At 37.5% G+C, this 13,226-nt stretch overlaps 1 protein-coding gene across 3 annotated transcripts in view; it reads right to left on the reverse strand.

Annotated features, from left to right (window-relative positions):
- LOC145291315 (pyridoxine-5'-phosphate oxidase-like) overlaps positions 1–13,226 on the reverse strand; it is a 351,668-nt gene that overhangs the window by 16,825 nt on the left and 321,617 nt on the right. For 2 of the 3 annotated variants that reach the window (XM_080137054.1, XM_080137052.1), the window contains 2 exons: positions 2,820–2,873; positions 964–1,092 (listed from right to left, as the gene is read on the reverse strand). In XM_080137054.1, the coding sequence (XP_079993180.1) occupies positions 964–1,092; positions 2,820–2,873 (183 nt within the window). The remainder of the gene's footprint in view (positions 1–963; positions 1,093–2,819; positions 2,874–13,226) is intronic. The other variant, XM_080137053.1, reaches the window with a different exon arrangement.

The following is a 13,226-nucleotide window of genomic DNA, read 5'->3' on the forward strand; positions in this document are numbered from 1 at the left end:
CTGTATTAATTACGCAAAGACAGTTGCGTTCTTTTCAATGAAATGGGGGTCGTTTCTGTTTTCAGGTTGTGTTTGAAGTACTTTGTGTAGCTTTTGGATTCGTAGATATCCTAGAAATTTAGCTTGCCACAATTTGAATTTTGATTTGGATCCATCGAAATAAAGACGCACGCTGGGCCCATAACCTCTAGAAGTGTAAGCCATGTTTAGTTTCAGAACAGTTTCCGATAGTTCGTTGTTCTAAACAAGTCTTGAAAGGTGACTGGTTTGCAGTAGACAGAACAGTGTCCGATGGTTCATTGTTCTATACAAGTCCTGAGAGGTGACTGGTTTGCAGTAGACAGTTCCATAGAGCAAAAGATTCTTACCGTGTCGAGACAGAAAAAACATGTGAAATTGCTACAGAAAAGGTTTAATATTTATGGAGCAATTCTGGTTTCTGATTGGTTGGTAGCAGAACGTGAATTAATTTGATTTGTCAATTCCTAGCAGCATCGTTTATAAATAGAATCGCCCGACTGTGTGGGATCATACCCCATTATGAATAAAAAATATTGCAACAGTCTATACACGTGAAGTGATCTTTACAGATCATAGGAGTGTGTGGTTTAAAATATAAAGGCATATGAATTAATTAGTTATGTTAAAAATAATGAATTTGGGGGAAGTGTGAATCGAGTGTTTGGCAGCAAATGGAACAATATATTATGTACAATGCTGTTTACTTGGGTGGCATAGGTAATACAAATTAAATAGCTAATGATAGTTACTGTTTATAGGCATAGGTTGAAATCCTGTACGGGTCTAATTTTTCCATTTGTTAATTTTCTGTTCTCAGCCCTATGTCATTCATTTAATAATCGTATTACTTATGCAAATAAAAGTGTTGACCTAAAAAGCATTATTAAAATCTGTGCATCTTGCAAGACATCGTAAAAGCTCCCCCCTAAAAATGAAACCAACCTCTCGACTGGGAATAACTGTACTCTGGTTACTGATAATGGCTCCCAGTTGACTGGATCGAGGACGTGCATTAAAATAGTCAGTATTTTCTTTTTCAGAAAGGTAGCAAACTTTACCTTCAATTCGAACCTAAAAAAAAAATAATGCTTTTTGTTAATTTTCTTTTTTCATTTTAAAACTATTAAAAGGAAGATGGATTTCATGAAATTGTTTATTTAATCTGATAGAAATGTAAATTACATGAAAATATTAAACTAAATTATTATTAATTACTTTAGTAAACTAAAATATTAAACTAAAGAAAAGAATGTGAAACAAACTTTTTTTATATATGTCTTCAAACTAGAAATTTTTAGCAAGACAGATTTCAGAAACAAAATCTAACAATGTTTTTTGATTTATTTAATGAAATAAATAAGGGAATTTGAGATTTATATATTTTGAGATAAATAAATAAATATATATATATATATATATATATATATATATCTTTTATTACTGCTTTATCTGCTTAATTGTCTTTTTTTTGTGCTTCTTCTAATATTTTTTTTCATAATCATAATAATTATTTCTGTAAAGTCTGATGAAGTTATTGGATCGTTGATAAGATTTGGTAACCAAAACATATGTTACTAATCAGATAAATAATAAAAATTAAAATATATATAAAAATATATATATATAATTTGCTCTGCAATAGTATTGAGCACTCTCTCCAGGTTTTTATTAATTTCAATTTTGTTATATATATTTACATTGAAGTATTTTTTCATATCCAAAATTGAAATGGTACTATTGATGCTTAAATGAAAACTAAAATCTAAACTGTTTAAAGGTCATTGGATAATCAAACTTATGTCTCACGGAAAAGAAAAATAAAAAATATATAAAATATATATAATCTCATGGAAAAGGAAAACAGAAATAAATACCAAATTAACTTCACTCTGAAGTATACTATCATTAAGCCATGACAAAGGGCTGATGGTTATCTATACAATTGATCTATTGTTCGCTCATATATAATCTCAATTTTATAAAGTCTTTTTACACGCATTCATTTTGAATATTTTTCCTTTGTCTCTCTTGCTAACATATTTTGTAGATGCTATATTTAAGTTTAATATTCTATCTAGCTAGTTTTCTGGATACCAACAGATGGACACCCAAACCGTGGTAGGAGAATGACCTACATTGACAACCTGCTACAGGATTGAAAAATGTTTAGGGCCTGCAAACTGTCATGCGAGATCAAGAGAACCGGAGAAGCTGTGTAGATACAGTGGTGAAGTATCCTAAAAGATGACAGAGATAAGAGATAATATTCTATGTCTATACTTCCATTCTGTAAGACTAATTTAACTTTTCAACCTTCTGTTTAAGATTTGCAATTGTGTATTTCTAATGTAAACTACAAATTTCCAAATGAGTCATTTCTCAGGTTATATGTTTGCACCAATTTTCTTATGAAGTGTCTTAATTTTCTGATCACAATATTCGTTTAGACTTTTTGCTTTCTTTATGGCCACAATGTTGCTTTGCTTGTCTTGCTTAAGTTTTGTCAGAATTTTTTATACAGGAGTCCATTTCATTTTTTTAAATTTAGTTAATGTAGATTCATGTCATATTTCAGAGGTCAAAGGTCAGGATAGTTGCTACTGTTAAGATGGCAGATACATAGTGTAACCATCTTTGCATTATAGTCCTAACTAATAGTTTATTCATCATTTAAAACTCTTGTCACAACTTTATGATCACACACAGACATTCATTTATATATATATATATATATATATATATATATATATATATATATATATATATATATATATGAATAATAAAAGAAAGTTCCTTACAGATCGATTTAATGGTTCCCAATGAATGCACACACTGCATAAAGGATTCACCATCTAACAAGAAACAAAAAAAAACATAAGATAATGAATACATTTCTATTAATCTAAATAAGCAAAAGGAAAAAATTGTAAATGAGCAAACATAAATAATTTCAAAAAAATATTAGGAGACTAACATGACCCATGGAAATTCCATGGAATGAAAAATATATTCAATCAACAAATATATTTGGATTAAGCTGATATTTTTCTGAATAGTGGAAAAAAAAAAAAAAAAAAAAAAAAAAAATAATAAAAAAATAATACACTGCAAATACAAGTTTATTAGCAATTCTAAGAAAATAGTGTTCATTGCATTTTAAATATAGAACTGACCCAAATGAGATGAATTAATAAGTACTAATAAATATTCAGAGAGTAATATTATGCTACATAGTTACATACTTGTATTATTATTCATCGAACTACTGTTCTCATCTTGAGTGTGATTTTCACAATGTTTCGGTCGATTGTAACCCCCGACCTTCTTGCGGTGTATCTTGTCAAACTTGGGAATGTTTCTGTCAAACTAGGGAATTTGGATGGAATTTCGAGCGGAATCCTTTATTTACTTCATGGGGGTAGCATGCTCTTGTTCCGTCAGCCTAAGTAATTCGCAAATGTATTTTTCGGTCGCCCACACTGAGGATTGAACATTCAACCTTCAGGAGAATATCACTGTTACAATTGATTTTTCCTAGTACTCTAACCACTGCGCCAGGGGTCCTTTCAGACAATTCTAGTACAGATTTTAGGAGCCTTGAACCTATTTTTATTTCTAGTTGTAAATATCACCATTTTATTACTAATTATTATTATATATTAATGTATATCTATCTCTATACTTAGTACTTGTATATATTAATATAACGTCATAGTTCAATACAAATAATAAAATCACATTGTGAAAAACAATCTTTAATTTACTCCTTAAGTCCAACACCTCTTGGCAGCCGCTGTTGCTTTTTTGCTTCAAATGTTCTCCTTTTTTATGTAACATTTCGCTGACTTCTTTCTTTGACAAAGAACCACCACATGCCAAAATTACTAGGAGTTCATTTTTCACACTATTACAACAATAATCACATATTATAATAATATTTAAAAACGAGGCCACATCAAAGTGAGACCACTCATATTCTTGTCCAGGGTTGCCAGATTGGACTTTTCAAAGACAAATTTCATGAATTAGACCCTTTTTTAAAAAAGCTGTTTGGCCTTCAAAAATTGTATTTAGCCTTTTTTCAAAGTGTAACATATGTGCCATTAAGGTCTGTGAACTGAAAAATGACATTGCTGAGGTCCTAGCAAATAAGACCTGTCCAACAGCCAGACTGTCGATAACGAACCAAAGATTTTTTAAAAAAAGCATTAGAAAACTTAAAAATTGCATTAAAGAAGAGAAAAATAAGGAATAAAATGATTTGCACTGAAACCCATTCAATATTAATTTAAAAAAAGAATTCAAATCAAAAAGTTGTGTTTATGTGTTAAAGGTATAAAACATTTCATTGTTTCATGGATTTTAAAGACAAAAATATGTTCATTATTTACTTATAAATTACATTTAAAAAGAAAAAATGAAAGGAACACGATTTGATTTATCTGACTGACCTTGAATATAAAAAAATATTCATGTAAAATTATGTACGTTTTAAGCAGAAGACAATCAAATATTGCAAAACATGAAATATGAAGTTAGGCAATAAAGAATTATTAAATAATCGACTTAAAATCAAATGATAAATATTTTTTTTAAACTAAAATGGAAATGAATAACAATAATTTTTTAAAATGCAAACAAACAACAATATTTTTCAAAAATCAAAACGAACAATATTTTTCAAAAATCAAAACGAACAATACTTTTAAAAATAAAACCAATCTTTTTAAAAATCAAAACGAACAATATTTTTTAAAAATCAAAACTAACAATAATTTTTAAAATGCAAACGAACAATAAACTGAAAAATGAACAAGTTAACAAACAAAAAAATTAAATTCAAACAAATAATGTTAATATAAACAAATTTACTAGTGCAAAAATATTTAAAACATTACACATTACAAAAATCTGTTATAGAATTTAATTAAAAATTTGAATTTTTCTTTTTCTGATTTTTTTCTTTTACTAATATTGTAATTCTCTTTGCTAAGTTAAAAACAATTTTTTCAACTGTTTCGTGCTACATTTTTTTGACATTAACAAACATACAATTAAATATAAAATAATAAACTCTAATAATAAAAAACTGGTTTAACGATTTATAAATAATTAATGTTTATGATGGTACTTTTTTTGAAATACACTAGTCTGTGAAGTTTCAAAGGTAAAGCATCTTATAAGTGCTTCTAGGGTAATTTGCTATGCAGAATCTAAAAATCACACTCATTTTGTTCAATCAGGTCACATTTTTGAGATACAAGGCAGTAAAAATAATTAAAAACGTCATTTAGTGTTATTTATTCCCTTTAATTTTGGAAAAAAATTCTTGACAAAAGAAATAATTTTTTCTTGCATAGTTCAGAAGATAAAGAGGATATATTACAGAAAATCTAATCATGGATAAAAGGCCTTTTCAGTGACTTTCTTCTGTGTTGGGCAGCCACCATGTGTCGTTTCAAACACCAAGCAAGAAAGTTCACATCTCACCGGCCTTGGTAGCAGTCTTCCATGACACAAATATCCTGGTTGGATCCAGCTCATGCACAAGACAGACATCAGATTGAGCTGGACTGAGGGCTTCTATTTATGTACAAGCATATCCAATCAGGTGATTCAGCCAATCACAATCCAAGGAATAGACTGGCCCATGTGTGCACAATGGAATCTCCCATTGTGCCATAAATAGTTCTCCTCTTTCATGAGAAGTAACTTTAGTCTTTGTCTGACTACGACTTTATCGCTCAAAATTTGTTGGTTCGTATATTGTTATTCTGCGCGTTATATTGTTAATATTTTGTTATTACCTTGTTAAATTTGTTATTGCTTATCTTCTTCTTCCCCCGGCACCACTTTTTCAATTACCGGATTCTCTTTTTTTTTTATTTTTTTTAAAATTTTTTTTTTTTTTCTGGACTGTTATCTTTCTCTCCTCTTGTTATACGCCGGCCATGGCATCTGCCAGCTGTGTGCCGACGGTTGAGGTGAAGGAAGATGAGGCATTAGGTGGATGGACAAAACCACCAAAAGTAAAAATCGACGTAGTTAAATTTGTCGAAGACGCAAAGAAATGTGTGGAATTTACGACAGAAACTGGTATAAAGTTGGAACAACCGCGGTTACAAGAATTTGCTAAGAGGACTATTTCTCTATTTGTAATAGACCGTAAAACAAAAAAACTAATAAGGTCAACGAAAGATGTTGTCACCAAATTAATTGCATCAGCAGGTTTAAGAGCTGAGCGGATTACAAAATGTAAAGGATACAACACATGGGCAGCTCTGTTTAAGACGGAAGACGAATGCGTAGCTATGACAAAAAAAGAAATTATTACCAACGAGTACGTTCTGAGGATGGAATACTTAGGAAGGCGAAGAACTACAGTGTCCATTTTTGAAGTTCCTGGTGCTGTCCCCGGGGAATACCTAGCCGCTTTCTTACTTAAGTTTGGGGACATAACCGGAATAGAAGAAGACCATTATAATGGAGTATGGACTTTTGACATTCTGCTTAATGCAGAAGCATTTTTACGTATACCTTACTACCTGGAGGCTGGAGTAGAGAAGCTGCCAATCGTGGTCGCAGGCAGAAGACCAGCATGTTGGATATGTGGGGAAGTCGGCCATCTCACTTACACATGCCCCAAAAGGAAGCCAGCCGTAAAAGTTATCCCTACAAATGAACGGAAAATAGGTTATGTAGAACCTAAGGACAATTCCCAGACACCAGCAGAAGAGAAAAATGAAATAACACCTGAGGAGTTTGAAAAGACTTTTAATTCAGAAAAACAATCCCCCAAAAAGAAGGACAATTGGACACTCATCCCTCTTTCAAAAAAATCCCCACCCAAGACTTATGCTAAGTCCCTCTCCAAAGAAGAGAAAATTGAAATTAGGACAAGTAAAGACCCAGGGGGCAATAAATTCAAAACCCTACTGAAACTAAAAGAAACTCTTGATGAGAAAAGGAGAAAATCGGAGGAGAAAAAGTTCCCTGAATCCCTTTTCCCTGAAAAACCGACCTCAAAAGAAAAGCAAATCCCTCGCAAAGCCCCCCCTCTTACTAAAGCTCCTCTGCCCCATAGAGACACCAAAATGACATCTCTAGGTTCTCCCTCCAAAAAGACCCCCAAACCGTCACCATTCTGCTCGCCAAACAACACGCCCAAGAACACCCCTCCCCCTTCTCCAATGAAAACAGACATGCCCCCTCCTCCCCCCTCAGATAAGAAAAGACATAGAAGCCCCTCTGTAGAGGCTGAATCAAGAAAAAAAAAACAACAACCCTTCTTTAATGGGAAAGATGTGTGCAAAATAACGGCAGAAGTAGAGACCATAATGAAATCCCAGAGCAGGAAAGATTACAGAAACCTCCTCGCTTTCAAATCATACCAAAAAAAAGACATTACTAACCCTGAAAATTTTAAAACAAACCACATACTAACAGTTGTCAGGAAACGCGAGGAGGCCAAAGGACTATGGACTATGCTGGAGGAAGCAAACTCTGCTTTCAACCTTTATCCTCCAGCAGCCTATTTCAACGACACCGAATTAATTGAAATTAGAAAACGATGTGTTGGACGGGTCCCCATCAAACTCCATCCTTCACTTTATAGGGCAGTTAAACTAACCTTCCCCCTAGACATCGGCGGTCTGTCCCCTGACGGGTCTATCACCACTGAGATGACCACTGGATCATTGGGGACAGCTGTCGGTGTCTTGACACCGTCTATGTTTGATTAGGTTTCTCAACCCTAAGTAACTCAAGATGGCTTCCTTAAGATTAGCTAGTTTAAATGTCCGAGGGTTGAGGGACGCCTCTCGTAAACTTCGAGTTGCACGCGACCTTCAACGCCTTGGTGTGGATATTTGTTGTATACAGGAAACTCACTTCATTCCTAGTGATTATCAGGGTGTGCTCCTTAGAGACTTTCAGCTCTATTCAGCACATTATGATACCCATGCAAGGGGGGTTACTTGGCTAGTTAAGCGCACTCTTGATGCGTCGTGTGACCCTATTTATGCAGATCCAGAGGGAAGATTACTCGTTCTAGATGTTACCGTAAAGGATGTGGCATTTCGTTTTATTGGGGTTTATGCGCCCAATAACCATGCTGAGCTAGTTTCCTTTTTTCGGCGAATCGAGCCTTTCATGAATTCGTCTCGACGGTTAGTTTTAGCGGGAGACTGGAACGCGGTCCTGGATCCCGAATTAGATCGCGGGGTTAATACCAGAAGGGATACTAATCAGAACCGGGATGCTAAAGCGTTTCGAGACTTTGTCGACAAGTTTGATCTTGTCGATAAATTTCGGAACGAAAAACCCGGGGATTTAGCATGGACTTGGACAGGTAGACGCGGCTCCGATTCGGTGCAACTTTCGAGTTACATCGATCGGTTCTTAGTTAGGAGAGTCGACTTAGGGCTTTTAGACTGTCCAAGTTTTCATAGTATAGTTTATTCGGACCACAGGCTTGTCCGGGTTCGAGTAAACTTAGATAGTGTTAAACCTAGGATGGCTAGTTACTGGAAGTTCAACACGTCGTTGTTCGATGTGAAGGACTTCCGGGAACAGCTTCTACTAACAATACAGAGGGAATTGACGGGGGCTATCATCGGGAATAAGTGGTGGGGCAACCTTAAAAAAGTCATTAGGTCCTTCGCTGCTGATTTTAGTCGCCGGCTCAAACGTAGTTCTAGAGCAGCGAAAGCGACGCTAGAAGATAGATTAGAAAGGGCGGTGGAGGAGGGGGATAGTGCTAGCTATACTGTAGTTAAGGCTGAACTGGACTCCTTGGATAACAGGGAGGACCAGGGAGTATTAGTTAGGGCTAGATTAAAAAGAGCGCCAAACGAGGCAACAAACATGGCCGCGTCATTGCGTGCGGAGGAGTTTCGACGTTCTGCAGATCGACACATCGCCAGTGTCACATTGCCGGACGGACGAACCGTAACTTCAAACGACGGAATCTTGGAGGGTTTTCGGACTCATTTTCAGGAACTTTTTACCAAGGAGCCCGGTCTGACTATTGAACAGTTTGACACCTATTTAGCCGACTTTTCTCGCCTGGAGGCGACCGAAGCAGCTAGGTGTGAAGGTAGCATAAAAGAGGAAGAAGTCATTGAGGCCTTGAAACAGGTCGGGCTAGACAGGACCCCTGGGATAGATGGTCTGCCCTACGAGGTGTATTTGAGGCTGTCGCCCATTTTTATCCCTTTGCTGACCGTACTTTTTAACTCCTGGTTTAGGAACGGGTGCATACCTCAGTACTTTACCAGGGGGATCATTAAATTGTTACGCAAAGATAAAAATGGAGGGGATGGGATAGGTAATTTCCGGCCCTTAACGATGTTAAACACAGAGTTAAAGATTTTGGCCAAGATCTTAGCAAATCGTCTGCAGATTGTCTTACACCGTCTAATAAGTCCCGAACAGACTTGTTCTGTTAAGGGTCGGACGATTCAAGACAATTTGCACACGATACGCTTGATCGTAGAAAAAGTCGACACAGAAGCCGCGCTGATCAACTTAGATCAGTCCAAAGCATTCGACAGAGTAGACCATCGTTACCTAGAGGCTGTTCTTCGCTCGGCTGGGTTTGGTCCCCAGTTTCGCTCTTGGATTTGCCTCTTGTATGCCAACCCTGGTGCTATGGTAGAAGTGAATGGGGTGAGGTCGAAACCCTTCATGTTAACAAGATCGATCCGTCAAGGTTGTCCGTTATCCCCAATGTTATATGTGCTGGCGCTTGAGCCATATTTGCGCCAGCTTCGGGTGAATCCGGTCCTTCGCGGGATTACTTTGCCAGGTGGCTCTACCCCGGTAAAGTATACCGCCTATGCTGACGACGTGACTGTGCTTGTAACGAGCAGTGCCGAGATTAGAGTCGTTGACATAGAAACAAGTCGGTATGCCAAGGTCACAGGGGCCATAATTAACTACATTAAGTCTATTGGCTTACGTATCGGTGCCTGGAGGGGTATGCCCCTACAGGGACCCTTTGGTTGGACTGATGGGCCATGCAAGCTACTCGGCGTCTGGTTTGGCCCCGGTCTCCAGCTGGAGAAAAATTGGTCGGAGGTATTGGAAGCGGTCAAGGTCGCATCTCATTTGTGGGCCTTGAGAAATCTGTCTTTGAAGGGTCGGGCGGAGGTATGCAATTCTCATATCTACCCCCTGATCCTTTACCGTCTATCAGTACTTCCACTCCCGGAAACCACACTAGTTGATCTGGTGCGTGCTCTTTTTGCATTCTTATGGCGCGGAAAGCAAGCCATGGTTACTCGGGAGGTCTGTTACCTGCATCCGTCTGAAGGCGGTCTGGGTATGCCTAGTGTGCTAATACGTAGACACACTCTTAGGCTGATATACCTGGATCGAATGTGTACACCAAGTGAGGGAAACGGTGTCTTCTGGATAGAAGACACTAAGAAAGCCTTTCCGGCTTTGGAGAGTGTGCATTCGGCTAGAGGAGAGGCACACATGTTGTTCCGAAACGAGTGCCCTTTCTATCGCGAGTGTCGGCAGGCCTTGAGATTTCTTCTACGGGTCCAAGAAAGCCTCTCTGACACCCAGCTGTTGTCTCGCAAGGCGCTATATCGGGCCTTAGTGAGGGGATCCGTTCGAGACGAAAAGATTGAGGAGTTCGGTTTTACGAAGGAGGAGCGCCGCTTAATATGGCCTTGGGCGCCTGGGTCGAGCTGCTTCGATAATTACGAGGCATCACTCACCTGGCTGGTAATACGAAATGCCCTCTGGGTCGGCAAAAGACTTTACGCAGCGGGTTTTACGGAGACACCCAATTGTGTCCGATGCGGAGAATGGGAGGAAGACCTTGATCATGCTTTCTTCCACTGCGCCATTGTTCGACCGTTGTGTGAGTTAGTTGAAGGCTTCACGGTTCGCATGCTGAGCGAGCGGTTTTTTGTGCTGGAGTCGGTTTCCCCGTGCTGCAACTGGGCACCGACCATGAAGAAAGAAGAACGCTATGTTTTTCTGTGTTTACTAGCAGTTATGAGAGGCGTGATTTGGACGACGCGACAGAAGGAGGTTTACGGAGGTGAGACCTTCACTGCTCCCCAGCTTGTCCTCATTTTCAAATATCGATTGAAAATGCGAATTAAGCTGGAGAAGGTGAAACTCACTTCTGTGAATTTCAACGACAGGTGGGTGAAAGTTTCGCGATTGTGTAAAGTGAATGGAGCTAATCTTGAATTTCTTTTTTGAGTGGCTTAGGTTTTTTTAAGGATTTTGGGTGACTTGATCAAACATAGACATGTATCGGACCTCCTAGAGTAGGCTAGTTAGGCATTTTTGTTCGATTTTTAACTTAGCTAGAGTATGCATGCTATCATCGCCCCAATCCCCTTTTTTGGTTTTCCCTGTCCCAGCGTCCCCCCCTTTTTTTTTTTTTTTTTTTTTTTTTCCCCACTTTTGGTTCGATAACCCCCAATCCCGGCCCTTTAGGTGATGGATAAACTGTTTTGCCAGAGATGTGGGCCATTTTTGTTGTGTTTGAATAAAGTCAGCTTTCGTGGGACCCACATCTTTTCGACTGGCAAAACTTTTTATCCGCCACAATTAGTAGTGAGGGGGTTCTTTTTACTAACCACCTTTTACCATTGTATATTTTTCATCCAATTTTGTAAATAAGATTTTTATCCCCAACCCCCCCACATCATGTATATATATTTGTAACTTTCGGGTTTTAAGTAGGATGTCCACAGAGTGATTCTGGTATTTTGGTGAAAGAGTCTAGTTAAGTTAACGTTATGTTAGTTAGGTCAACATTAACCCCCACCCCCCTTTTTCGGCCTTGTGCCACATTTTTATTTGTGTAATTTTATTTTATACAATAAAATAAATATTAACTTTAGTCTTTGTCTGACTACGACTTTATCGCTCAAAATTTGTTGGTTCGTATATTGTTATTCTGCGCGTTATATTGTTAATATTTTGTTATTACCTTGTTAAATTTTTTATTGCTTATCTTCTTCTTCCCCCGGCACCACTTTTTCAATTACCGGATTCTCTTTTTTTTTTATTTTTTTTTAAATTTTTTTTTTTTTTCTGGACTGTTATCTTTCTCTTCTCTTGTTATACGCCGGCCATGGCATCTGCCAGCTGTGTGCCGACGGTTGAGGTGAAGGAAGATGAGGCATTAGGTGGATGGACAAAACCACCAAAAGTAAAAATCGACGTAGTTAAATTTGTCGAAGACGCAAAGAAATGTGTGGAATTTACGACAGAAACTGGTATAAAGTTGGAACAACCGCGGTTACAAGAATTTGCTAAGAGGACTATTTCTCTATTTGTAATAGACCGTAAAACAAAAAAACTAATAAGGTCAACGAAAGATGTTGTCACCAAATTAATTGCATCAGCAGGTTTAAGAGCTGAGCGGATTACAAAATGTAAAGGATACAACACATGGGCAGCTCTGTTTAAGACGGAAGACGAATGCGTAGCTATGACAAAAAAAGAAATTATTACCAACGAGTACGTTCTGAGGATGGAATACTTAGGAAGGCGAAGAACTACAGTGTCCATTTTTGAAGTTCCTGGTGCTGTCCCCGGGGAATACCTAGCCGCTTTCTTACTTAAGTTTGGGGACATAACCGGAATAGAAGAAGACCATTATAATGGAGTATGGACTTTTGACATTCTGCTTAATGCAGAAGCATTTTTACGTATACCTTACTACCTGGAGGCTGGAGTAGAGAAGCTGCCAATCGTGGTCGCAGGCAGAAGACCAGCATGTTGGATATGTGGGGAAGTCGGCCATCTCACTTACACATGCCCCAAAAGGAAGCCAGCCGTAAAAGTTATCCCTACAAATGAACGGAAAATAGGTTATGTAGAACCTAAGGACAATTCCCAGACACCAGCAGAAGAGAAAAATGAAATAACACCTGAGGAGTTTGAAAAGACTTTTAATTCAGAAAAACAATCCCCCAAAAAGAAGGACAACTGGACACTCATCCCTCTTTCAAAAAAATCCCCACCCAAGACTTATGCTAAGTCCCTCTCTAAAGAAGAGAAAATTGAAATTAGGACAAGTAAAGACCCAGGGGGCAATAAATTCAAAACCCTACTGAAACTAAAAGAAACTCTTGATGAGAAAAGGAGAAAATCTGAGGAGAAAGAGTTCCCTGAATCCCTTTTCCCTGAAAAACCGACCTCAAAAGAAAAGCAAATCCCTCGCA

The sequence above is a fragment of the Euprymna scolopes genome, chromosome 12 (assembly GCF_053919585.1).
Source record: "Euprymna scolopes isolate OS-2025 chromosome 12, ASM5391958v1, whole genome shotgun sequence".
Classification (NCBI taxonomy): domain Eukaryota; kingdom Metazoa; phylum Mollusca; class Cephalopoda; order Sepiida; family Sepiolidae; genus Euprymna; species Euprymna scolopes.